Raw genomic sequence first — 27,341 nt, forward strand, 5'->3', positions numbered from 1 at the left:
AGGTCGAGATTTCTAAAACTTTTATTATTTTTGTTGCTCTCCTCTGGAGTCTCACTTCTTTGTCCACATTTTTCTTAACTCTCCTGTTAATACACCCTGGAATTATATTAGTCTTTTTCATATATACATGTCTGTTGCTGATGTTTGTCTTGCTCTTTGCTGTGATGGCTGAAAAGGAGAGCCTTTAGGGCTGAAGTGGAAATTGGTAATGGAAGGCAATATTGTCCCTAGGCTTATCTTTGTGTGTTCGTACATTTATATGTAGAGAAGGAACCCTACAGAGGTAATTGTGTTAAAAGAGGATCCCCACATATTGAGGGATTCCAGTGAACCTGCAGGTGCCCATACTGACCAAGTTCTTGATGATTTGCAACCCACTGAAGTTAGCAATATAAGCTATGCCTTCACTGCTGTCAGCTGAGTGTTATCTCCTCTAGCACAGGTGAGAGTGGCCCCCTCGATCTGCACAGAATGACTGTTTGCAGGTGATGAGTCATGCTAACTCCAGCTGTAACCTATACCCCCTGACAGGTCAGCCAATTCTAGTTAAAAGAGCCATCACACTTGGAGTAAGGGGTTTTGTGTGTGGATAGGACTTAAGCTGGAGGAAACACAGGAGTTACAGATCATGTTAATTCTGCCATGAAGACAAGCCCATAAAAAGGAACTGGGCTGGAAGTCAGGACATCTGGGCTTGATTCCTGGCTCTTTATCAGACTTCCTGTGACCTTGGACAAATCACTTAACATCTCTATGCCTTGCTTCCCTATTTGTACAACAGAGATAACAAGACTTCTCTCTCTCCCAGTGGTGTTAGGACAGTAACTTCATTAACATTTATGAGGTGCTCCGATTCTATGGTGATCAGGGCCAGATAAGAACCTAGAGAGAATTTTGCCATGAAGTAGAATCCCTTTGTCAAGCTGTCTAATGTGACTCACAGCCATGAATGCCAATCTCAGGGCAAACTGTTAAAAAACAGCACAAACCCCAAGCTAGCTGCGTGCTCTATAATTAGATTTCATCCACCAAGTAACAAGTGTGAACTCTTCAAGCATTATAACAGCCTTAACATGGAGTCACAGACAGTCCCCTTGGGCACTCTGATTTATCTTGCCTTCCAGGCAAACCTGTCTTTGTGATCAAGGGTCTCTTGCACCAAGAATCAGAATGTCCAAGTTACTTCCAGTCCCCATGAACTAGTTACTTACACTGGGTCAATTGTACTCTAGACATCTCACCAAAGACAATGCTTGTAGCCAATCCTGTAATAAACTAAGTAAAGACTTATTAACTAAGAAAAAGAAATGAAAGTTATTTACAAGGTTACAGCAGGTAAACATACACACACAACTGAGTTACAGTCTTAGCTTTCAATAGGTAATAGAAGCTGCTGTGGTATGCAAGCTTTCTATGTCCTTTTGAGCTAACCTAAGCTAAGAAGATTGGGGATCCCTTGCTTATGCTTGGAAATATCGCCCTTGCCAAATTCCTAGCAGTATAGAGTTACAGTTCCTTCTGGTTAGGGATTTTCATTACCTTCCCCCAGAGTTCAAACTGAAGAAACAAGTGTTTGTGCCTGTCTCCTCTTCCGGGTGTGTGTAGAAGGGAGGGGAAGGCAATCAACAAGGCCTTTTCATCCTTTGATGTTTCACAGTGGCTCATTTGGTTTCACTGGATCTTCTTGTGAGCATGCCCAGCTCTTTACATTAATTAATGGTTCTTTCCTGTTTGGTGAGCTACACAATTACAGGTTTCAGAGTAGCAGCCGTGTTAATCTGTATCAGCAAAAAGAACAAGAGTCTTTGTGGCACCTTAGAGACTAACAAATTTATTTCAGCATAAGCTTTCGTGGGCTACAGCTCACTTCTTAGGATGCATAGAATGGAACACACAGACAGGAGATATTTATACATACAGAGAACATGAAAAGGTGGATGCAAACACTCAATATAACCTTATACCATGGGCCACAGCTGCTGTAAGTGACATCAGTACATGCAGCATCTTACAAGCATTTAATCATGTCTAAACATTGAACACATTCTTATCAACGTCAGTTTTAACACACAGGTGAATCAGACTGGTTTTCAGCGATGCATTTGTCAGTGTTCAGGGAGACCACTGGCATGAGCTTGCACCTGGTCTACCAGCATCACACCCCTCTCAATCTAGTTTTTAAACTGAGCTATTATTCGTTTCCTCCATTTATGTCCCTCTGAAATTACAGATGATGGTAAGAGCCAAAATTATCTGGACCACGCAAATATAAGATGTCAGGTGCAAACATGGTGGGATTCCATGCCAAACAGGGACGAACTTGATTCAAGATGTTTTATTTTATTTAAGGTGTTTTTATTTGTGTCCTCTTGTAACAATGCTGGTTTGGCTCAGTTGACATTAATAGTTTATAGTCAGGTGGCAGAATCAGCTATTTCAACTAGCTTAAAAGAGAACTTTAGGACAGTGATCGTCCTGTGTGTGTGCACGCGATGGTTGGTGACTATAATAGAAATATCTGCTTAGTGACTTATATGAGGTCACAGCTCTAAGGCAATAATTTAATGTGTACTTTAAATTGTAGTGACATAAAAGTGATACGCCATTATTCAGTGAGGGAAGGATTTATGGGCCTCTGCAGAGATATAAAGATGCAGTAAAATCTCATCATAACATCACCCAGGAGACCGTACGCTCTTTCGGGCAGGGACCATGCTTTATGTCTTTTGTGTAAAGTGCATAGCACCCCTTTGGGTGTGATAAAATAAATAAGGATAAGAAGAAGAAATAACAGAAAGCAGAGGGATAGGTTTTTATGTCTTCTTTTACACTTTTACATTGTAGGAAAGAGACTCACCAGGTGGCGCTGTACTACCACAATGATGTGGTGGCTACCACCATAATAGTAATTAATAATACTTGGCCCTTACAGCCTTTTACATTTCCAGAGCATATTACAAAAATTAATCAATATTTAAGATATATAATAGTCTAATTAATATGCAAGTGTGACTGAGGTTCCATATTCTACTGTCTTTACTCTTACAATTAGATTGACAGGAAATTAACAGGATGATTTATGTGAGTTAAGAGAGCAGGATTTGGCCTGAAATTTACTAAGACTACAAATCAAAACCTGGCACTGAAAATTCCCCTGGGATGTGGAAATCCAGCTGTGTTCAGTCAGCCTCATACACCATCACCAGTACTAATAAGGATTCTGTCAGTAGAATTTGACTGAAATTGGTTTATTCATCGATTCCAAGGCCAGAAAGGACCATTGTGATCATCTAGTCTGACTTCCTGTATAACACATGCCAGAGAACTTTCCCCAAAATAATTCGAAGAGTAGATCTTTCAGAAAAACATCCAGTAAATCCACCATGATCCTTGGTAAATTGTTCTGATGGTTAGTCACCCTCACTATGAAGTATTTACACTTTATTTACAGTTTGAATTTGTCTAGCTTCAGCTTCCAACCAATGGATTGTATTATAAATTTCTCTTCTAGATTGTAGATCTCATTATTAAATATCTGTTCCTCATGTCGATACTTATAGACTGTGATCAAGCCACCCCTTAACCTTCTCTGCACAGGGCAGAATAAAATCCTGCTGGCTCTCCCATAATTGTGTCAGTTTTGCAGCGCTAAAAGGAGCAGAATGTTTTCAGTAAAGGTAAGTCAGATTTGTGTCTAGTCATTGGTAAACGTGGGTTCTTTGATTGCTTGATTATTTGTAGACATGGCAGAATTTTATTTTTATTCTTCTTATTATTTTGACAGATAAAATCAATGTTCATTGTGAAGAATGTTTTGAATTTTGATCTATTTAAATTTTAGCACTTGTGGGAAATTATGCAGGTGTCAGACAATAACTTAATGACAGTAGACACTGAGATTCAAAAAGTTAAAGTTTATAACTGTTCAACTGTCAACACCACATGTCAAAATACACTAAGTAAATATCTTTAAATCAAACTCTAATAAGTTCTCAAGCAGCAATTTTCTTACTGTCTATTTGTAAATTTTGATTATTATTGATGGAAATGTTTTTTCATCCATTTATCAGTGTACAGTGATATCAACATTTACTGACATTTACCAATTAAAATCTAGTCTTACTGAGCCTAATTATCTATGATATATTTCTTGTTGTGTTTGTTTTTTTATTTCAATTCTATTTGTTATTCCCAAATTAAATGGTGATATGAGCACTTGTCCATTTGAAATTGGACCGAACCTTCCTACTCACTGCACACAAGACACAGAACAGATATCAAATAACAACTTTTGATCACTTTTGTCTTGGACAGGAATTGAGCCAGTAACCTGGAGATGAGAAGAGGTACCATATCTCATTACCATTTTCATACTGTCAAATCACAGACTAGCTAGTAGATCTGCCACCTGGTGTCCCTCTTATAATAAAAATTCCCCAATAAAGGTTTTGGTGAGTTAGTAGCAAAGTGCTATTCTAAGCTACGTATATAATTATCTACTTTTTTTAAAGCCATTTAAATAACTATGAAAATCATGTCCTAAGGTTAAAACTACAATCTTGATGCAAAACTTAAACTATCATTTATTAGCATCCCCCCAATAGACTGCAAGATTTGCCTGTGGAACAACTTTGTCCCTGTAGCAGTGCTAGCCTCTGAGATTTCCATTCCTTTGTTCCATTTGTACCAAGAGCCAGAACTTCAAAACTCTTTGTCACAAATCCAATCAAGCACCCCCTTCTTGGCCACTTACCGGATTGCTGTGAGGAAAATCTCATGTTAACATGCAGATACCTGCTTTACTTTATTTTTCACTGTATCTTGAATAGCTCCCTCCATTACCTGCTCACCAAGCCACCCATTTTGATTCCCCCTATGTCCTCCTGTCACTGCTTTTGTTCCCTGAGTGGTCTCCCAGTTCGAGAACATTTGGGGGTATCTAAGATGAGTTGGTTTCAATTATTTCTAGTTTTACCAGGCTCAGACCAATGAAAATAATTTGCCTCCCACTTCTCTCCATAGAGACCCTTCTCTATCAGCACCAGGAGCCATTGCCATAGGCTCTGACTTCCATGCATCATTTACTCCTTTGCCTCATAACTCACTCCCACCAAATCCTTTGGTAGCTGTAAGTTAGCCTGATATGTTTCACTGCTTGATACTTGAGTCCCCTGCGGTGCCCTATAAAAAATAACCCTCCTCTTTTAATACCCAAGGAAGGGCATATAACTGCAAAGTTCTAAGAAGATTAGAAGGTCAGGTGTGAGGGGGAAGATGAGGACACCATATGGCCGGCTTGAAGCCAGAAGGTGACTCTCCCTCTGCAGGTTTATTTGCCTGTAGCTGTGAAAGATTCACTGGTTGATGGAACTCCCCTTTTCATTCCCCACTTCTCCTTGTGCTGCTGTCCTCTGGACAACTCATTGCTGAGTGGGAGCATTGGGATACCAGAGGAACAGTGAGTGATCCAACAAAGGGGAATGTGATACTAGAGGTAAGAGGGTGATGCAGGATGCTTGGGGGGCACACATACATGGGGCAAAGGCATAGGATATTTGACGTGCACTTTCAGGTCACTCTGGGTTGCTTCTGTGAAAATGCCATCCTGCTGCACCCTGTTCTGTCCTTTCACAGCCAGATGCACTATAGCATTCAGGACTCAGCAAAGCCTGGATCTAGCAGGATTATCACTCCTGCCTTTCTTTTTTGTTAATCTGAATCCCTGTTTGTGCACCAGAAAGGCAGCCATATGTTTCATTCTCTTTGTGAGTCAGATAGCTAGGGGGCTACCACAGGATCTATTCCACTGACTCATGGCCTGGCATTTGACTTCCCTATTGTGTCCCTAATTTCTGTTTTCAAAGCCTGTGTAATTATTTATATGTTCTTTTGTTGTTGTTTGTTTTGTTCTGAATTGCTTACAGAAACATAGTGCAATGTTAATTTTACAAAGGATTAGAAGCACTGGAGGGCATAATAAAAAGGAATCCCTCCACTTTCTAAGGTGATTGAAAGCAAATGGAAAACCGATCCAACATTCCAAGCCTGGGGCAGATTCTGCTACCCTTACTCAATTATTACTGCTTGTATTGTGGTAGCATCTAGGCACCCCCATCAGGGACTAGGATGGCACTGTGCTAGGTGCTGCAGTCCTACTGACTTCAGCAGGGCTGTTCACAGAGTAGGGTACTATCCTCGTGAGTAAGGGGTGGTGGAATTTGATCCTTTGTGAAATTAAATTATGCTAAATTGCATAAAAAGACAGATCCAAATAAATTAAATACTTTCCTAATATGACTTTCCCCTAGAAAACCTCTTCTACCACAGTTGGCAGAGATGGAGGATCATGAATGGGATGAAAGGTGCATCCAAGTGATAATCTACTGCACTGTTGGTCTTGCTCTGAAAGAGGTAAGAGGTAAATGTTGGTCTTGCTCTGAAAGAGCGCCCCCCGCGGCATGCTGCCCCAAGCACGCGCTTGGCGTGCTGGGGTCTGGGGCCAGCCCTGCAGATTACCATATAATAAGAAAGGAATGTAGGAACAACTCACAAGTTGCCAGTAAGCCCCAGCAGAGTCAGACGCCCACATACACAAAGCTTGTCAATAAGGTTAATGTGGTTACCTAATCTAAGAAAAGTCAGATAATTTAAGTAACAGATTGACACATCATCCCAAGTCAACTCTTTTCAAGACAAAGGTGTACTATCACATTTGTATTGTGTCTTTTTTGACATTGCATAGGTCTGGTCTCTGGTGCAATACCACAAGTGGGTGACAAACAAGTTTCAAACCTGGGACCATCCACCCTACTGAATACACCGTGACCACATGAGCTGAAAAGGCAATTCTAGGAGCAGTAGTAGGCAGTTCTGTGTGTAGACAAGCTTCCCCCACCCCCGAAAGAGTAACAGGATGCTTTGCCAGTGGGTTACAGGTATTACAATGCAATTATCACCATGTTGTGACAAGATGACACTGCACTGACCCCAAAGGGATTTCAGCCCTGCTTTAAATGTCCCGCTGGCCCATCAGAATCAGAAACAAGGGGACCCTGCTTGTGCCACTGAGTTCAGATGTTACGCAGCTCCAGAAAATTACATTTTTTCTTGTGTTTCATATGGGAGGTGATAGCTGTTTAGCTTGTAATTGTTAATTGTCAATTAGATCTTTAATTGGGAAGCAGCATTTTAATTGTGGAAGGAGCACAGGGTTGGGAGCCAACAATATTTGATTCTAATCCTGGCTCTGCCATTGATTTCCTCTATGTTACTGTGAACAAGTCGCTTAAACTCCTGTACAGTGAGGATTATACTATTTCTCTCCCTGATAGGGGCTTGTGGAGAATTAATGAGCGGATGTTTGTGCAGCCTTTCCCTGTGGGGAAAAAAAAGTTAAGCGTTAATTAGATTGTTTTATGTTCAGGTTTGAACTTTCTTTTTAGTCCTCAGCTGTTCAAACTGCAGTAGGTGGCCCACTGCCCCAGCTACAACAGTACACATGTGAAAAGTAAAAGGAATGCGCCTCCTTCCTTTGTGGTAGCAAAAAGCCCCTCGTTGCAAAGCCATGTGCGGGACCCAATGGGGGAAGCAAGGGGAAAAGTTACCAACAACAGCGCACGTTCCCCGCGTGTGCAGAGAAGGGCCGGGGGCTGCGGCGGGCTACTCCTGGATGCCTGAAGGGGCTAGAATTGGGAAGCCCCTTGCATGGAAATCTCACCTCATTACAACAAGGTGCCAGCAACAAACCCAGGAAAGTTGCTGCCGACCCTTGTAATCATGCACTGCGCAACAGGCAGGGTTTAAGGTGGATTTGCCTAATCCCTCCTCCCGGGAAACTCCGGATTGACGCTGCTTCAGCAAAGCGGCTCGGGTTTACACGGCCCGCAAAGGCATGGACCCGCCTGGAAGGGTCTTTGCTGTGCAGGACACCTAGGAGCTGCCTTATGAGACTTCTCCCCCACCCCCCTTTTTCTGACCGTCCTCCTTAAGAAGGTCCCAGGAGGCAGAAAGTGGAGCCCAGAGTTTTGCTGTTATAGGGAGGAAAGTTTCGCGGAGTAACGCTGACATCCAGGAAATGAGTAAACCAGAAAGCGACCGAACCGGGCGCTGCTAGCGGTGAAAAAGGCGAGCATGGGGCTAAGAAGGAAGGAAGAAATCCCGGGAAGCCCTTGCCCATCGCCTCGGCCGGTGGCTCCGTGAACGTTTACAAAGGGGGCCGCCGTTTGCAACAGCAAAGAAGTGGCTGGCGACAAGGCGCAGTAAGTCAAGAGTCTGCCCCCGTCTCTCCGCTTCGCTAACCTCAGTGGGGGCGGCGGGCCCAGAAACCTGCTCTCCTGGCTGGCCGGGGGCTGCAGCTCCCCGAAGGGGGTTCGCTTGCTGCTGCAGCGGCCGCTGGGCTGGCTTTCTGCTTCACAGTGGATGCAAGCTGCGGGGGAGGAGGGGTCCCTCTGATCCTCCATCTTTGGGGATGTGAAGTGAGTTTATTTCCTTTTAATGCTTATTCCGCCCTCGAGCTCGCCTGGTACGGGCCAGCAAACACCCCCCTTCCCAGCATCCGAGCTTCAGGGGTGCAGTCAGGCTCTGGTGGCAGGGCCACCCAGAGGATTCAGGGGGCCTGGGGCAAAGCAATTTTGGGGGCCCCTTCCATAAAAAAAAGTTGCAGTACTAGAGAATACTATATTCTTGTGGGGGCCCCTGCGGGACCTGGGGCAAAGTGCTCCCCTCCCCCCCCTCCCCTCCCCCCGCAGGTGTGTGTGTGTGTGTGTGTGGTCCCTGCAGAGTAGGGGGTTTTGGAGCATGTGCTGTGGACAGAGTGAGGAAGTTGGCTGAGCTGGCTTGCTGGAAACTGCTTGTGCCCCTTGCGAGAGCAGAAGTACCACAGTTTTAAGGTCTGTGTCAAAAAGAGCCACTGAAAAGGCCGATTAGGTACTGCACAATCCCTGTCGTCAAAATCAATGTTGTTCTATTTCCTAGCGCGATCTCGAGCTGTTCTTTCACCTGGGATAACCAGGTTATCAAATGATCACTTACATTGCGACTAATCACTGGCACATCAGTACGTTGTAACCGAAGTTTTCAACACCAGCCTGTGTTTGCATAGATTTTCCTTCCGCATGTGTTGACATGCCTGCCTTGTGTCATTCTCTTTTAAAGCAAGGAGTGAATTACGTCGGAGGTGGGGACGGAGAATAAGAATAAGATGGGGGAGAAACCCTAGCTTAGTTGAGACTTTCTTCTTTTAAAAAAAAACCCACCAGTTTCTGGACAACATTTCTTAATCCTCAGCTACTCCATGGATGGCCTATGCACTGGAAATGGTTTGCCAGTGTAGCTCGACTGATAAAGCAATAATGGCAAACTCCCTACGCAGATACAGTTTTTACTAGTTCCCTGAGCAAAATAATCTATACCAGCCAAAGCACTTTCATGCCAATATGACTTGTTCGCACTAGGGCTTTTGCAACTGCTGAAACTTCTCTTTAAAAAAAAAATTAACAACCCTAACAAAAGTTTCCAGTGAACACTGGCCTGGGGGTCCTTTCTCCTTTGAGCCACAGGGCCCAATTCTGCAAACACAGTGTGTAGAGAGTACTCCCACCCACTGATATCACCCAGACAGACTCACAGTGCATAAAGTGAAGCACTTGTGTAAGTCTTTGCATGATCAAGGCCCCAGAGTGGAAAACCTAATCATCTGCCCTTCTTCTTCTGCACCAAACATACAAGGAGGGATCCTTAGCTTACAGATGTTGTTAGTGAATAACCAATGTGGAATGCATGTTACACAAGCTTCATCTCTGGCTTAAAATGACACATGGCTGCCTTGGGTTTTAATGCTAACACAGCCAAGCTGAGTCTCACATTGACAAGTGAGGGCTGCATTTTTATAAAAATGTTACTATTTCTCTTATATGTGTGTTTTATCTCTCCCTAAAATAGCCTGGCCCTGATTTGCACTGGTATGAGAGGCAAATCAGGAACAGCTCCGCTGGAAATCACTAGTGGTAAAACCAGTGGCAAAGGAGAGTCGGGACTCCAGTGGACTTTCCTACACTAGAATTGGGGCTGGAATCTTCCACTGGGTGTTGTTTCCCTGATGATAGTAATTATGGAAGTTCTAGTGTAAACAGGACTCTGGTATTTACTGGCATTCTTAGCACTAGGCCATCTGCATTAACTCTGAGATGTGTTAGCCTGTGGTAAAAATGCTCATGCTGTTTCTACACTAGTGCAATAAAAGTAGTGCAGACAGAAACTATCTGGAGTGTTGTCTTCAACCACTCTGTCATGACAGCTGTTTGCATTGACTTCTTGAGAGCATGAAGCTAAACACAGGACCATTGATGTATCAGAAATAGCAGCACTTTGTATGTGCAGCCCAGCCACCACAGCTTGTTTTGAATGATCTTGGGACTGTTTTTATGTCAGATGCCAGTGCAGCACTGCATTATTGCTGTTGTTACTATAGAAACACTGTCCACTGGAATGGACTCTTTGATTTTAAAATGACTGGTCCAGATTTTCCTTTAGCTCCTTGACATGTTTGAGAGCAGCTTTTCCAATCCTTGAGTGAAAACAGGTCATGAAAACAAATACTCAACCTTCTTTAACACATGGGACTTAGTGTGTTTCATCTTCAAAGCATTTAACTAACCCTCACAATATGCCCAGGTGGGAGATAAACCTCAGTAACTCTGGGCACTACAGACACAGAGGTGAATGATTTGTCAAAGGTCAGAGAGTGAGTCAGTGTGAGCATCGGGATCAGCGACTGGGGATTCCTGGCTCCTCATCTTGTGCTCGTGCCACCAGATCACACCTAAGTGCTTTAGTAATACTTGTAAACAGGGATGTAATTGTGGGGTAAGGTGGGAGAAGGAAGAAATCAGTGGTATTATTCCAAGGTGTGTTCACAAAACAAGCTATACCCCTTTAGCAATATTCCTGTAGGTAGAGCTTCCTCATATAACTGTCTCTGGACTTTCTTTCATACTTTGAGTGGCAATTAAGTAGTTAACAATTTGACATTTTAATCTGTCATCACTAGAACTCAGAGTTAGCAATCCCTTATCATAGAATATTAGGGTTGGAAGAGACCTCGAACAAGGGCAGTTTGCACATTCTTGAACTGTTGTTTCAGGCTGTCTGCACACTCAGGCAGACATCGCTGTGTTTTACATTTTTTGATTCATATTTTGAAGGCTCTTTTCACAGCTGTAGTGTCTAGGGCATGGTACCTCTTGTAATGCTAGTTAAATTGCAACAGAGGAAAAACTAAACATGAAATTTAAGCCCAGATCCTCCAAGATACTGAGGCCAAGTCTACACCACAAATCTATATCATTATAACTGTGTCACTCAGGAGTGTGAAAAATCCTAACCCCCTGTGTAGACAGCACTATGTGGATGAGAGAGCTTCTCCCATCGACATAGCTACCACCTCTCGGGGAGGTAGATTAACTATACCGATGGGAGAAGCTGTCCTGTTGGCATAGGAGTGACTTCACTTAAGCACTACAGCAGCACAACTGCACTAGTGTTGCTGCACCGCTATAGTGCTGTATGTAAAGACAAGCCCTTAAGCACCTACGTCCTACTGATTAAAGTACCTAAATACCTTAGAGCAGTGGTTCTCAAACTAGGGCTGCCGCTTGTTGAAGGAAAGCCCCTGGCAGGCCAAGCCGGCTTGTTTACCTGCCGCATCTACAAGTTCGGCCGATCGCGGCTCCCACTGGCCATGGCTTGCTTCTCCAGGCCAATGGGGGTTGCAGGAAGCAGCGGGGGCCGAGGGACATAGTGGCCGCCCTGCCTGCAGCCCCCATTGGCCTGGAGCGGCGAACCGCGGCCAGTGGGAGCCGCGATTGGCCGAACCTGCAGACGCGGCAGGTAAACAAACCGGCCCAGCCTGCCAGGGGCTTTCCCTGAACAAGCGGCGGCCCTAGTTTAAGAACCACTGCTCTAGAGGATCTGAGCCTTAAGACCTGACTTTCAAAGCTGCTGAGAATTTTCAGTTCCAAATGAAGTCAACAGCAGGGGTGGATGCTCAGCAGCTCTGAGAATCAGGACCCTAATTTGGGTTTTAAAGGAAAGCTTAGATTCTGCAGCACAAGACAGCAGTTGCCATAAAGCAGGACCAGTTTGCTAAGCTGCTGTGAAACCAGCGCCTCTGTAGCTCCTGTATCCTATCCCAAAAGGACATTGCCCATGAGAAGAATGTCCATGGGGAAGAGGTGCTGGTTCAACGGGTAGGTGACCTCTACACCATCAGTACTAATACTTCCAGTAATATAGCTTCCCGTCCTGCACTCCCTACTGCTCACGACTGGCTCAGCTGAGTAAGCACCGCAGGATTTGAACCTGAATAACGCATAAGGAGGAATATTTTGGGGCAAGCGGCTCATTCACAAAAACACACCCCTTAAAATGGCTTATTTGGGGCAGGCAGCCTCTTGCCTTTATTATTCCAGCATTCTGCTCTCCATGTGTCCCTTTAAATCATACAGCTTTCCCTGCTTTGGGTCACAACTCTCCATAGGCACCAGCATAGCACTAGAGATTAGGGTGACCAGACAGCAAATGTGAAAAATCAGGACGGAGGTGGGGGGTAATAGGAGCCTATATAAGAAAAAGACCCAAAAATTGGGACTGTCCCTATAAAATCGGGACATCTGGTCACCCTACTAGAGCTCAGCAGATGTGCTCTTACAGTCCCTAGACTTGAATGTCTGTAGGCTGGGTGCTCTCAGGAGAGAGCCCTTGCCCTGGCACTTCCTTCCCGTGTTGGTCCAACAGAGCCTCTGTATCCATTGGCCTTCAGGAGGCTGCGTAAAAGCCATTTGCTTTGCTGAATCCTTTGCCTCGAGAGGGTGATTTCAGGGCAGGTTTGTGTTCGCAGCTAAGGGTCTGTTCTAGCTCGTCTGGCAGTGGTTTAGCTAATTTCGTGTTGTGCCCGGAACTCTAAAATGTCTGCTTCAAAAATAAATTGCTCTCCCAGCTGTACCTCTATGCTGTCTCTCTCTCTCTCTCTCTCTCTCTCTCTCTCTCTCTGCATGTTGCCCTATTCTTGGCTACCTGCCTCCCATCCTGTTTCCTCCACTGGAGGAATGAGTGGGCAGAAATTTTTGCTTACACAGCTGAGCTGGTACCTCCGGCACTGGGCGCAGCAGTATCCCCACTCACACCACACCCAGGGCGCTCTCACTCCCTACCTACAGCTCCCTAAAACTGGAATCCTCACCTTCCTGCACCACCCAGCAATTAAAAGCTAAACTGGAAAGCATGACTGCTTGGCAAGCGTCTCCTGGCTGTACTCTTCAAAGGGACATATAGAGAGCAGAGGCTGCAAATAAACCGTTGGGTGTGGGGGGGGGGGGGTTTGTGCACCTGCAGCTTGCCCCAAATTGTTTTTAAGAGGCCAGGTACTGGCACAGTCGCCCACTGCACCACTGACTCTCTAGCCCTCTCCACTAGTCAGCGCAGTGCCTCTCCAGCGCCTTGCAGAGGGGACATTGTCTTTGGAGCAGCTTGCTGTACCTAAATAGACCTTCAGGCTTCAAAGGGTCGATTTTACGAGCCTCTGACTGTTGCCAAGGGTCTATGGACTCATTGCTGTGACAGTTCAGCCCTTACAGATGTGGGGCCTGATTCTCACATGCTGGGCACCTTCAGTTGTCGTTTGCATCTGTGCAAATTGGGTGTAAAATGTCTACAGGCCAGAAATGCTGATCTGGCAGCCGGTTGCAGCTTCTGCACAGGTGTGAAGAATCAGGTAATGAGGAAGTGCCCCGCTTTCAAAACTGCTGACTTAACACATGGCCTGCCAATGACCATTGGGGGCCAAAGAAGTAGGGGAGCTTTGGCTCTGATCCGCAAAGATACTGAGGCCTTTATGTCCAAGTTTTGGCTCTGCTGCAATCCACAGGACTCCTACCAAACCTGGTAGGAGCCTAAACTCACTCCGCACCTAGATTGTCAAGTTCCCTATATGCCTGTGGTTCTGCTTCTGAGTGTGTACATTGCTGCTTTCCTCTAGGTGCCCAGACACTTGTCTCCCGCCCAGGCTCCATAGCGGTTAACGAACCAAAGATGGCATTTGGCTGCCTAAATTGTGCTGAGCCACACCAAGTAGGTGTGCTCAGGGGGGAGTAGGCCCTATTTAATGCAAAATCATTCTCTCTGGCCCAATATGGATAAGTACTCAACTAGTCATTGAGCTACAGAGAGATGCTATAGACCAGTGGTCTGGACATCCACTGGGAGTTGGGAGACCCTCAGTCCAGTCCCCTTTCATTATTTATCCACACTGGAACAGCTTCCACAGGAGAGGGGGAGGGAGCCCCACATCAGAATAGCCCAGTCATGGAGCACTCTCCTGAGAGGTGTAGAAGAATCTCTGTTTAAATCTGGTAGACAGGGGGAGTTGAACCTGGGTCTCCTACCTCCCAGCTAAGTGCTCCAACTACTGGGATAGGAGTTATAAGCCAGCCCTCCCCACCCCCCTGACTATTTTGTATGGGGTGAGGCAGTCCACTAACTCGTCCCTGCAAGAAACACCTGAGGCATCTAAGCCATGGAACTCCAGGCAGCTGGTTCCTGTGCACCGATCCACAAGCAGAGAGAGGCACCTCCCTGAAGCCGGGAGTTAGGGCTCCTGTCTGAAGAGAGGGTCTGAGCTTAGGACACACCCCCTTCTCCGTATCTCCCAGTGGCTAGTACAGGCAGCTCCCTGCTTAGCATGCTGGCTTTTGTGGATCTCGGTCGAAGGTGCCACTCTGTCTTCTCATTTGCTGCATAGGGAGCCGAGGCGCCCAGCTTAGGCTTTGTGGATCACTGTGTTGTTCCTGTGCTTCCCGCCCCCCCTTGATACCTAAAAGTTGACACCATGATGCTCAGCACTGCCCCATCTACTCCCTGCATGGCCCTCATCCCTAGCGATCATTATTGAATGGGAAAGAGAGGCTCTTCGCTCTCGCACTCCTGTGCTTTCTCATTGGGATCTTTTGTGACCCCTGTAACTATGGAAAAGAAGGGGACAGGTGAAGGGCCTGATCCAAGGCCCATAGGAGGGCTCCCGTTGATGTACTTAAGCTTTGGATCTCAAGACTTCCTAGCCTGAGCTCAGTGCTTATTATCTGGTTTGAGAAATAGCTATGCCACTGCCTTCCCCTTCCCCAGTGCCCGGCACAGAATGGAACTGCTGAGCACTGTTTGAATGACCCATATTTAACTAATGGACATGGCCAATCACCTGTCTACATAATTTCTCTGAAGTGTAACTTCCTAAGTCTCTGATGTCAAAAAAGTCCAGCCAGAGCCTCACTCTCTGCCTCCCTGTAAAAGATCATGGTGGATCCTTTCCTGCATTGTTGCTCAATATCCATTCATGCGTTCTGCTCCCCTTACCTCTGTTCTCTACTTTCTCCTGCTACTTGCTGAAATCAACCAATCCCCCCTAATAAGCTTTTCTAGCTCGTGTAAGCTCTTTAGGGCAGGTAGGTGCCTTTGGCGAAACAACTAGCATGCACTGGCAATGACATAAAATCATCCACCCCTCTTAGCCCTCTGTCTCTCTGGGTGCTAATTTGGCCCTATTCATAAGCTTTAAAAGTGGGGGATGATCAGTGAGGGAGGAGTCTGCCGAGGGATTTCCCTCACCTGCATGTGCATTTGTGACTGCAACAAACCTGTGATTGGATTTGGGTGGCCCGTCAAAGGAGCTGCGATTTTCCCACTGCTGTGGACTTCCCTTCAAAGCTGATTATAACTGGTCACTATAGGTCCAGAGCCACAACGGTATTTCCTAACTTCCACTGAATACCTCTGTGGCTCTGGACCTGTGGATCGTATGCTGCATGACTCTTTGTAACAATCTGTGCCCTGACTAATTTCCAGCTATGGTAACTGCATTGTGCCTAACTAACTTCCCCCTCTTAACTTGCGGTTCTTCTTCGGTTTTCTTTATGTTCTGCAGAATTCCATGCCATAGCTAGCTGCATTTCTGGGGGCAGCGAGGTTGGGGGGAGGAGGGGGAAATGTCTCCTCTACAGCATAGAGGTAATAATATGAAGTTTAGTGAATGTATGTAAACACTGTGAGATCTTTAGCTGGTACGTGTTTCAGGCAAAGTCCTCGTTTCCAGAAGGGATCTGGAAATAAAAAACGCTGCTTCCACAGGGAGCTGCTAGAAGGGCTTTCACTTTGGAGCTGTCACACTGGACAGTAAGTAAATCTCCTTTAAAATACTATTGAGCAATGCTGAAGGAAAACATTATGGGTTGCTTTTTTGGTAACGATGTTTTGTTATTTTTAAATGGAAATCTGGACGCTTGGGTTATGTGCTAATAGCACCAGGAGATGAACTGAATCAGCAGAGCCCACCTGGAAAAGCAATAACAAGATGATTTTATATAGGACCTTGATTTGGAAACTGTCTTGGCTTGTGTGTGCAGAAAAGGGGAGGTTAATGTTTGGCACTCAGTCTGGAATTACTCTTGGCTGGCTGCTGATACCATGTTGTCTCATGTCGTTTTTTGGATCCAGTCTTGTGAGAGGGGGTCCCCCCTCCCGGTCTTTGGTTGGAACGGCTGTTCTAATGCCAGCAAAGCAGTTTTCCAAAAGCATTCCTGGGCGCACTCTTCCCGTCTGCCAAGTTCAAAGCCCTGAGAATTAGAGCATTTGCCTTCTTGCCTGTAGCCGCTTCCTGCACATAAATGGGCTGTCCCATTTTTCATTATTACCCCTTTTTGGAGGTCACTTTTCTGGTTGAGCCAGCACATTAGTCATATCAATGAGATTTTTACCTGGGGCAAAGATGCTCTTTCAATATATGCAGTGAGAGAACATTTTATGCACCGCATTGCCACATGGACAGCTTGTTAAAAATCCACTCCCCTTTGGTGAGTGGAACTCTTGCCTTAGGGAGAACAAGAGCCAAAGACACCTGTTTCTGCAGAATTTTAGCTCTTTTAAAATGCACTTTCTAGCCCATGTGGTTGTGATGATCACGCTGCAAAAGCAAATGGAAGTGTAGCCTTCCTGAGCCTGTAAGAATAGGGTCAGGGTTCCTTCACCCAAGCAGAAACAGGGAGCGGTCGAGTCCTACATTTTCAGGTAAGCAAGCTCTGTAGTCAACTACCTCCTGCCCTGAATTGCACTAAGGAATGGTGGTGCTTCTAGTCTATAAAATATCTGATACATTGCTTCAGACAAAACAATGAAAATTAAATCCCATAGGGCCTAGGGGGACCAGACATCCTGATAAAATCAGGACCGTCCCGATATTTAGGTGTTTGTCCTGCGTCCCGACCGATTTTTGGTCTGGATGCAGTTTGTCCCAATATTTTGCCTTTTATTTTTTTATTTTTGCTCCGCCAGTGGACACCTCCTTCCCCCACCCCCACCCCCATGTGTCCTGATATTTTCACCCTACAATAGGCCAGACCAACCCTGACTCCCACTGAGCGCTTAACTCACTTGTGTAGTCCCACTGAATTCATCAGGACCACAGCTTAGGTGGGTGACTGCTTAGCAGTGGGGAATGAGGTTTCACAGACTGGCCCATAGAGAGTAAAGAAGTTATCATTGTAAAGAGTAAATTATGGTCCATTATGAGAAGGAAATAGAACATAGATGCTGTGTGAATATGTTGGAATGTAGACAAAATTGGATGATATTCTCTCTTGAGAAACAGTGGTCATGTAAAAAATGTGGTTTATAAACCTGAGGGACAGAATTAAGGGTACTTGGGTGATCTTAAATTGGCATTATTGCCTGCCTTGAGTGCTAACTTGTGCAACTTAATGTTTTTAATACAGCTTTTTCTGTGGAGGGATGTGTGTATACATACATACACATTAAGAGTAAAAAATTTTCAAAAGTAGACTTTGGCCATTTTGAAATTTTATCCACCTAACACAAAGCATCACTGAAATGCAGCCACTTCTGGATTTACAGACTGGGGTGGGAAGGGAAGAATTTGACCTCAGTCCTTGCATGAATAGCTGTGGGCTCTATATATCTAGGGCACATGGGATCAATCAGCTGGTGTAAGAAAGCAATGATCTGTGTATATACATTAGCTGAAAATTTGTCCCTCTCTCTTTTAGGGCCTTCTGTAAAAGACCCTTGCATAATAAACCTGCCTGGTACTAAAGTGAGGTCAGAAGGTTTTACCAGGATTTTAACCTGAGAGGCCTGATGGTAAAATACTAAAGCCAGGCTTTTGTTTGATGTTGGAGTTAAAGGAGTTCTCTAAAAACATTCCTTTCTGAGGTTGGCTGAGCTGCATTTAGCTTCTTAATCATAGATTATTAGGTTTGGAAGGGACCTCAGGAGGTCCTCTAGTCCAGCCCCCTGCTCAAAGCAGGGCCAATCCCCAGACAGATATTTACCCCAGTTCCCTAAATAGCCCCCTCATGGAATGATCTTACAACCCTGGGTTTAGCAGGCCAAACCGCTGAGCTATCCCTCCCCCTCCTTTCTTACTGATAAGCTGCTGCTTCAGATACTCAGAAGTTGGTGGTTGTGGCATCTAACTCAGAAGCAGCTACTGGAGAAAATGTAAAATACCAGAGACTTGATTGGAATCATACAGACCTTTTGGAATGTGGATTTCTGGCTCTGTCCTGCATGTACTCCTAGTCCTGGAAACTGTTGGATTCGTGTCTCCCACCTGGAATGGTAGCTTTTACTCCATTAAAACTCCATTAAACCGAGCTCAGAGGCCGCCCTGGCAATGTGGATTTTGGGCCCACTAGTGAGGACCCTGAAGTAATGACGCATCGTTCCCATGGTGCTGTAAATTAGCCTTTAAACTACAGTGAGGGTGTGTCCTTGGGCTTCTGAACAAAGCCCCCCTTTCATGCATTCCTATTTATAAAGGAAGTGAGTGTTCATATTCACCACAGACATGTCCCTAACAAGAAACACGTGGCCTAATAACCCAAATGCTAGCACACCCTTATATTCAGTGCTTTCACCATGGCAATGCATGTCACATCTCTTCTCTTCTGCGAACGATTCCTTGCAGAGCTTCCTTTCCCAACGTTTTTTTGAAACACTCGGGGAAGGGGGAAGTGAAAGGATTGGTGGTGGTGGGAATGCAAAGGAGGAAACTGTCCAAGTTGTCCAGATAACTCCTGGCACCTTTTGCAATAGGTGTGCCCCTGTGCCACTCCACCATGTGAGATTGACTAGGAGTTGATATGGCTCAGGGTGCAGAAGCAAGAAGCTGAATTAAATTGTGTGAGGGAAGGGTTATCTTGTTTACTTGCAAGCTTGCTTATTTTGTCTTCTCGCTCTTACTGATTAAACTATTCTTTAGCTAACATATTTGTCTGTTTTCTGGGTTTATGATCACTGATCCAAGATGAGTATTTGGAAAATATTACTGCTCCTGAAAGCATTGGCACTGTTCCTCCAATAGGTTAGCAGGGTGCTAGGCAATACGATATCAGGGCCTGATTCTACACATACACTTCTAGTGGAAAACAACTCCACTGAAATCAATGGAGTTACACTGGTGTGTAATCAGTGAGAGAGGAAATTAGCCCATCAGATCTTAAAATCTCATCTCTCCTATTTACTAGCTTGCTTTCCCCTTCATGTCAGCTGCAGCAGGACTCTAATGATCAGATTCTGATTAGTTATTTTAGCAGGTGTATAATGCTCAGTGTTGGGATTATTTTATACACCTCTACCTCGATATAACACTGTCCTTGGGAGCCAAAAAATCTTACCATGTTATAGGTGAAACCACGTTATATCGAACTTGCTTTGATCCGCCGGAGTGCGCAGCCCCGCCCCCTGGAGCACTGCTTTACCACGTTATATCTAAATTTGTGTTATATCGGGGTAGAGGTGTACCATTTTGTAAACTGGGATTCCAGTTCTCCTTTCAATATAGAGCATTGGTTTCTTGTTGTAATGATTCATGCTACAATGGTCAATGTAAGTTGGAATTCATATGACTGAGGAGAAACAACTGCAAATGGTTATTGAGATAATGCAACCTTTAAAAAGTTCCATATCTTGCAAAGCCCCCGTGCCAGCCTTCATTTTGAGCACTGTTTATTAGCAAGGTATTGGACCTTTAAAATTATTGCAGGCCCCCTGATCTAAGTGTGCTATCTTGTCCTGTTTCAGGACTCAGTATGATGCAGAAGGTCTTGGGCCAGTGTAATTCTCAGTCCCTGCCTCTGGGCTGTGATCCAAACAGCAGTGATGACAATGGGCATCTTTCCAATGGTTTCACTAGGCTTTGGACCAGGCCCTTAATGCAGAGATTCACACAACCACCTTAAAAATCCATAGTCAATGCAAGATCGTCCTACTTCTAGCTAGTATGAAAATAGGAGGTGATAACAGGGATGGAAGAAATAAGAGCGCTAAATCTACCATATTGCCAGTACCCATAGGCATGGGTGGGAAAGTTCTGGATGCTGGGGAGCCGGTGTAACAGTTAACTCTTGTTTAACTTTATGGCAGGTTTGACTTCTTTCCTTGTTAGAATCTCTCCCTGCACTTGCAATTCTTATGTAGAAGCTTTGGGCAATTGGGCCCTTCCTGTGTATTCCTAATGCAGGCTGTGCTTCCCTTTCCATGCCATGAGACTACTCTTCATGCCGGATATCAGCTGTTGCTGCTTGCAGGGTGGAGTGGGGCAGAAGAGGGAGATCAGGGGAAAAATTTCCTTAATGGGTCCCAATGTGGACATCAAGCTGGAGATGGGGAGCATGTGTGCAATGGCATTGCCCTTTCCATGTAGCTACTGTTATGGGGCCAGCCAATAAAACAGCAGGGGATTGCTGTAACTTGCTACCATCTGTGTTGATGAAAGATTGCATGAGGTGAGGATGACTGACTGGCTCTTGTGATCACTTCTGCCCAATTCAGTGAACTAAAGGGGGAGCTGTCCAGGCCGGTGGGTCAACAGTTTTTGGCCTAATTGTAAAAGTTTGAATTGTTCTAGATCAACAGCACGAATTTGTGACTTAAAAAGCCAAGCCAAGCTGTTCTCTGGCAGTGACTCTACAACAGCAGAATATGTTGTTGGGATGGGTGGGAGCAGCACATGACTTCCTGCCCCACCGTCTGTGTTTGTAGCGTAGAGGTTGTAGATCGGCAGCACAGTGAAATGCTATAAAAATCATCCTGAGCGCTTTCTGGGGAGCTAAGGCTTCTTGCAACATGTCTCTGCTAGCCTCCTCCATTCTGGTGAGCAGGCCACAGTTGAAAAACCAACTCAACGGTGGTTAAACAGCTGGTGTGCTAAGACCACTGTCTATTACACTGACTAATATTGTGTCCTTGTACTCTCCCATCTGTCTTTATCCACCTATGGCAGAGGTGGGCAAACTTTTTGGGCCGAGGGCCACATCTGGGTGGAAAATTGGCAGGGCCTGGGCAGGGGGTTGGGGTGTGGGAGGGGATGTGGTATGCAGGAACAGGCTCAGGGCAAGGGATTGGGGCAGAGGAGGGGTGCGGGGTGTATGAGGGGGGATCAGGGAAGGGTGTTGGGGTGCAGAGTGCAGGAGGGGGCTCAGGGCAGGGGTGAGGATGGTGGGAGGGAGCTCAGAGTTGGAGTGTGGGGTGTGATGGGGCTCAGGGCAGGGGGTTGGGGTGCAGGAGGGGTGCGGGGCGTGATGGGGCTCAGGGCAGGGGGTTGGGGTGCAGGAGGGGTGCGGGGCGTGATGGGGCTCAGGGCAGGGGGTTGGGGTGCAGGAGGGGTGCAGGGCGTGATGGGGCTCAGGGCAGGGGGTTGGGGTGCAGACTGCAGGAGGGCGCTCAGGGCAGGGAGTTGAGGGGTGTGGTGCAGGAGGGGTTCGGGCTCCGGGGTGGCAGCGGCGCACATCGGGGCCAGGGCAGGTTCCCTACATGCTGGCCCGGCCCCACGTCGCACCACTCCGGGAAGCAGCCATACCAGTTCCCTGCATGGCCCCTGGCGGAGGGGGGGCACTGGGCTCGGCATGCTGCCCTTGCCACGCCTCCAGGAACCTCCCTCGAAGCTCCCATTGGCCGCGGTTCCCCGTTCCCGGCCAATGGGAGCTGCTGGGGGCAGTGCCTGGAGAGAAGGGCAAGGCACGGAGCCCTCTGCCCCCTCCTGCCCCTGTGCCGCAGGGATGTGGTGCCGACTGCTTCTGAGAGCAGCACGGGGACCACAGGGGGCGTGGGCCGGATCCAAAGCCCTAATGGGCCGGACCCGGCTCGTGGGCCATAGTTTGCCCACCCCTGACCTATGGTCTCTTGTCTTATACTTGGATTGTAAACTCTTTGGGGGAGGGGCTGTCTTTTTCTTCTGTCTGTACAGTGCCTAGCATAATAAGGTCTTGGTCCTTGACTAGGGCTCCTGGGAGCTACCTCAGTACAAATAATTAATATTTCCACTGGTGCAAATGGTGCCTAGATGCCATGGTGAGCAGTGACTTGGAAATACCACACTAGATTGAGCACATGATGGTGAGATTGTATGTTAGATCGAAAATCTAATAGGTTCTCTGGGGTTTGGCCACGTGCTCCTGAGTGAGTGGATGTTCTCTGCTTGAGTCAGAAGAAATGAACTGTCTGTTCTATGGGTTTTATTCTTGTAATGGAAGCTATTAAAATGTATGTATGTATGTATCTATAGATGAAATACTGGGACTGTTCTCTTTTGAAAGAGTGACTTCCTGGAGCTGCCTGGGATCTATTAGAGCAAATAGCAGAGCCGGATTAGCGTCTGAGTCAGTCTGTTTAGGGGAAGGAGGGGCTGCCTTGTCCTGCATCCAGGATGAACATCAACATTTCCATGAAAATATTTGATTGTGCTAATGGGGGAGAAAAACATCACTTCGGAACTGTCTGCAGCAGGCTGCTGGGCAGGATGCCCAACTCTGGCTGTGCGACTGACCCCTTTGGCACTCAGCGTCTGCCCCAGACAGGATGTTCATGGACCTCCTGAAGGCAACAGTGCTGTCAATCAGATGGCAAAACAATAGTTACCAGGCAAGTATCCTTGGCAGACAAAGTTTTCCCATGGCTGAGCATCTAATCGGAGGTGGGGTTTCCAAGGCAATGTTCTGGCCTCCTATGTGGGGGAGAGGGGTGTTGAGAAGGAGTCGTTTTTTCTCTCCTTTCTCCCCCTTAAATATTGTGCTGGAGAGGGGACTAGAGTGTTGGAGTAAGAGGAGTGGGCCTGGAGACAAGAAAGATGCTCCAGCGATTAGGGCATTAGTCTAGCACTCAGGAGACTCCGGTTCAATTCCCTGCTCTGCCATAGTCTTCCTGTGTGACCTCAGACAGGTCACTTAACCTCTCTGTGCATCAATTCCCCATCTGTGCAATGGGGATAACTCTTAAGGGTATTGTAAAGGCAATCAGTGTATTTATTCTCAGTCTTTAGATACAACAGTAACAGGGACCTTATAAGGACCAAAGATCAGGATAGATAGGGCAGGGATGACTTTTATAAAAAATCTTTTCTTTAATTTTAAAAAAAAAAAATCTTGAGCCTACAGTGATCCAGCTACCAGTGTTTCTTTTCTTGCTTGATTGTGGTGAGTTTGTTTTTGAGACGTTAAAAATCAGAACTACTGAACCAGGGCAGTAGCTGGCTACTGAGCAGCAGAGATGCACAAGTGAATATTTGAGGGTATGTGTAAACCTTCAGCTTCATGTTTCATGAGGCAGTGCATCATGGAAGGAGGCACTGAGCAAGGGACTAGATAAAAAGCACTCTTGGGGGGTGGGTGTCTCTTTCTGGCTGTGCTACTGATCTGCTGTGTCCCCTCTGGCAAGTCCCTTAATCTCTCTGGTCATTTGCTTCCGCAGCTGTGAAATGGGGGTGACAGGATTCTGAAAAGAGTGGATGAGATTTAATATTCGTGAAGCAGGGTGGAAGTTCTGATTGGTTGTAGTGATGTTAATTTTAGTAGGTGTAATAGAAATTTAATATTGGTTCTGTGTTAAATGGACTCAGTTGACTGGTCTCTTAAAACTAACCTACCATGAAAGTTGTCCCATGCAGCAGGGCTTAACTTGAGGCTTTCCAGAGTATCTTGTTTTAAGTATAGCCATACAAGGGGCACTGGATGTCTCTGCCTGGCACTGGTAGTGGGATATAGAGCTTTTCTCTGGGTCCCAGTATAGCTCAGTGGTGACTCTTCAGCGATCTGTGCGAAAAGAGCTGGCAGGTGATAGCTGGCCAGTTCCCAGTGCACAGAAGTCCACATCACAGACTGATGGCACTAATTGGTTCTTCTTCATTGGCAGCCTTGTTAGAGAAGCCAAAGACTGAGTGGGCCATGGAGATGGATCCTTTCCGCTCCCTCCCCTGCCACCAGCCGTGATGTACTTGTTCTGTTGATAAAAAGAAGGGTGGGGAGGATTGCGCTGGGAACTGAAATCCGGCAACTTTCTCCAGTGCTAAATGAACATAATGTGAGCAAAAGCAAACTGGAGCAAACGCATTCGCTGTAGTATCCCCTCTTCTGTCGAGCGCAAGTAGCCGACAGGACTGGTGTACAGCATGCTTCCCAGGAGAATTCATTGGTTCCCAGGAGCCACAAGAACATCACAGACTATCACCCGTTTAACCAAGAGTCCCTTTCCCAGGTAATCCACCCTGTTTATTCTCTGCTTTGGCAGTATTCGGGATGGCAGTGCCTATGTTGCTGTGTAAGTACCAGCTGGTAGCAGACTGGGAAGTCCTCCCAGATCTCCATTACTCAGTACAATTCTGGCACTTCTCACTTCAGCACTGGCAGAACTATCAGTGATGGAGGTTTTATTGCCCTGAGTGATAGAAACTAGATAAACATCCCCCCCCTTCCCCCACCCAGGGTCTGTGCTAGGAGCTACTCTCAAGCAAACCGGAGCGCACTACACAGGTGCTGCTGCTTCGTTATAACTGACGCACTTTGCCAGCTGACAAACATGGGTAGGCTGGGAGTGCATTTGTAAGTATTAGAGTTCTCAGTGTGTTTCAGCACTTGGCTTTTGGCGGTTGCATCTAATCTTCCCAGGCCAAAAGAGCAGCCGCACCCTCCCTCTGAGCACAGTACTGCGCCAGCGTGACCTGCCATGGCACTGCCCCGCCTCATGAAATGGAGAGTCTCTTTTGATGAAGCTTGAGGTGTGTCTCACCCCGCTTTTGATGTGCAGCACCTTCTGTGAGACGCCAACTTGGGTCCTGGTTCTGCAAGCTGACTCCAGTCTGATAATGATACTTGGAGCTTATCATAACCTAGTCCCAGATTTGGACCTTAGCGTCCAAAATATGGGGGTTAGCATGAAAACCTCCAAGCTTAGGTACCAGCTTGGACCTGGTAAAGCTGCCACCACCCAAAAAATTAGAGTGTTTTGGGGCACTCTGGTCCCCCCAAAACCTTCCCTGGGGACCCCAAGACCCAAATCCCTTGAGTCTCACAACAAAGGGAAATAAACCTTTTCCCTTCCCCCCTCCAGGTGTTCCTGGAGAGAGACACAGAAGTAACCTCCGTGAATCTAAACAGAGGGATTCCACCCTCTTTATTTCCAGTCCTGGAAACACAAGCACTTCCCTCTTCACCCAGAGGGAATGCAAAGTCAGGCTAGTAAATCTAACACACACAGATTTCCCCCTGACTTCTTCCTCCCACCAATTCCCTGGTGAGCTGCAGGCTCAATTCCCTGGAGTTCCCCACTAAAGAAAAACTCCAACAGGTCTTAAAAGAAAGCTTTATATAAAAAGAAAGAAAAATACAAAAAAATGGTCTCTCTGTATCAAGGTGACAAATACAAGGTCATTTGCTTAAAAGAATATTGAATAAACAGCCTTATTCAAAAAGAATACAATTCAAAGCACTCCAGCAACTATATCCATGTAAATACAAAAGAAAACAATAGAAACCTTACTGCCTTACTATGTGGTACTTACAACTTGGAAATAGAAGATTAGAAAGCAGGAAATAGAAATCCTCTCATAGCCGACAGAGAGTCAGACAGAAGACCCGAACAAAGGACTCACACACAAAAAAACCCTCCACCCAGATTTGAAAAAGTCTTGTTTCCTGATTGGTCCTCTGGTCAGGTGTTTCAGGTTACTCCTTTCCAGGTGTAAGAGACATTAACCCTTAGCTATCTGTTTATGACAGAGCTAGGAAGAATTTACCGGGCATCTACTAGGTGGGGGACTTAAACCTACCAGCTCAGAGGTACAGACAAAAGAGGGGAGGTTCCAACAGGAAAGCCCAGTGGTGATCCTCGGAAGAAGTCCCAACTACCCTGCCACCAGCAGCTGGGAAGAGGACATGCTGGCATGTTTACCAGGGTACTGACCCTGGGCGTTGTGTAAGTGGGGTCTTTATCTTCTGTATCAGCCTCTAGCCAATAAGGGTCTAAGTTTGAAGTGCTAGCTGTTGGAAAGGAGAAAGAACTCTCTCTTCTCTCCCCTCCTGAACTGCTACGGCAGTTGCGGGACAAAGAGGTCTCTGGTATTGAGGTAGAGTCTCATTTTGTGGAGGTTTGAGGGTCATCCTCCCCAATGAATAGCTCCAGAGCATGCTTTCAAGTGTGCCTCAGCACCAGCGTGAGACTGAGTAGAGTCTTGATAATTCACAGCTGGCCACAGGGTTCTGAATAGCAGCAGTGGCACTAGTCAATCTCGTTAACCTTGTTCTGCTGCAGTTTGACCAAATTATAAGCAGCAGCAGAGTCCCTGGAAGGAGATGATAGTAGACTCAGGAAGACAGCACTGAAGTAGTTAATACTTAGATCACCTACAGAAAGATTTTTCTCTGAAACCCATAAGATCTAGAACTTCTCCTTTTTTTAAATAAAAGCTTAGATTGGGTGGGTTCAATCACTCACGAGGGCAGGGGTTCTCAAACTGGGGGTTGGGACTCCTCAGGGGTTATTAGATTATTACATAGGGGGTCACGAGCTGTCAGCCTTCACACCAAACCCCACTTTTCCTGCAGCATTTATAATGGTGATAAATATGTAAAGAAGTGTTTTTAATTTAAAAAGGGGGTTGCACATAGAGGCTTGCTATGTGAAAGGGGTCACCAGTACAAAAGTTTGAGAATCACCACACTAGGGCAATGGACAAAAGGTTCTCTCTTTCCCCGTCCTCTAAATGTGTCATTAATGCTTAGGTTTATTCATAGATTTTTAAGGCCATGGGATCGGTGAGATCACCTGGTCTGACCTCCTGGATAACACAGGCCATAGAACTTCGATGAATTAATTTCTGTTTGTGCTAGAGCAGATCTCTTAGAGCAGAGGCTTTCAAAGTGTGGGATGTGACCAGGTTATCAGAGGTGTGTACAGACCTGACTGGGCCAGGCTGAAGGCCTGGGATGAGGATGAGGGAAGCAGATGGGTCT

The 27,341-nt window shown here is 46.1% G+C and overlaps 1 protein-coding gene across 9 annotated transcripts in view; it reads left to right on the top strand.

The window, feature by feature from the left end:
* Positions 1 to 7,856: 7,856 nt before the first annotated feature.
* The window catches only part of ITPRIP (inositol 1,4,5-trisphosphate receptor interacting protein), a 63,991-nt gene continuing 44,506 nt past the window's right edge, over positions 7,857 to 27,341 (top strand). For 3 of the 9 annotated variants that reach the window (XR_007775023.1, XR_007775025.1, XR_007775027.1), the window contains exon 1: positions 8,084 to 8,258. Coding sequence is in view for 1 of the 9 variants with exons in the window: in XM_050958125.1 (XP_050814082.1) it covers positions 26,273 to 26,304 (32 nt within the window). In the remaining 8 variants the exon portion in view is untranslated. The other 6 variants (XR_007775024.1, XR_007775026.1, XM_050958127.1 and 3 more) reach the window with 4 other exon arrangements.

The sequence above is a fragment of the Gopherus flavomarginatus genome, chromosome 6 (assembly GCF_025201925.1).
Source record: "Gopherus flavomarginatus isolate rGopFla2 chromosome 6, rGopFla2.mat.asm, whole genome shotgun sequence".
Lineage (NCBI taxonomy): Eukaryota > Metazoa > Chordata > Testudines > Testudinidae > Gopherus > Gopherus flavomarginatus.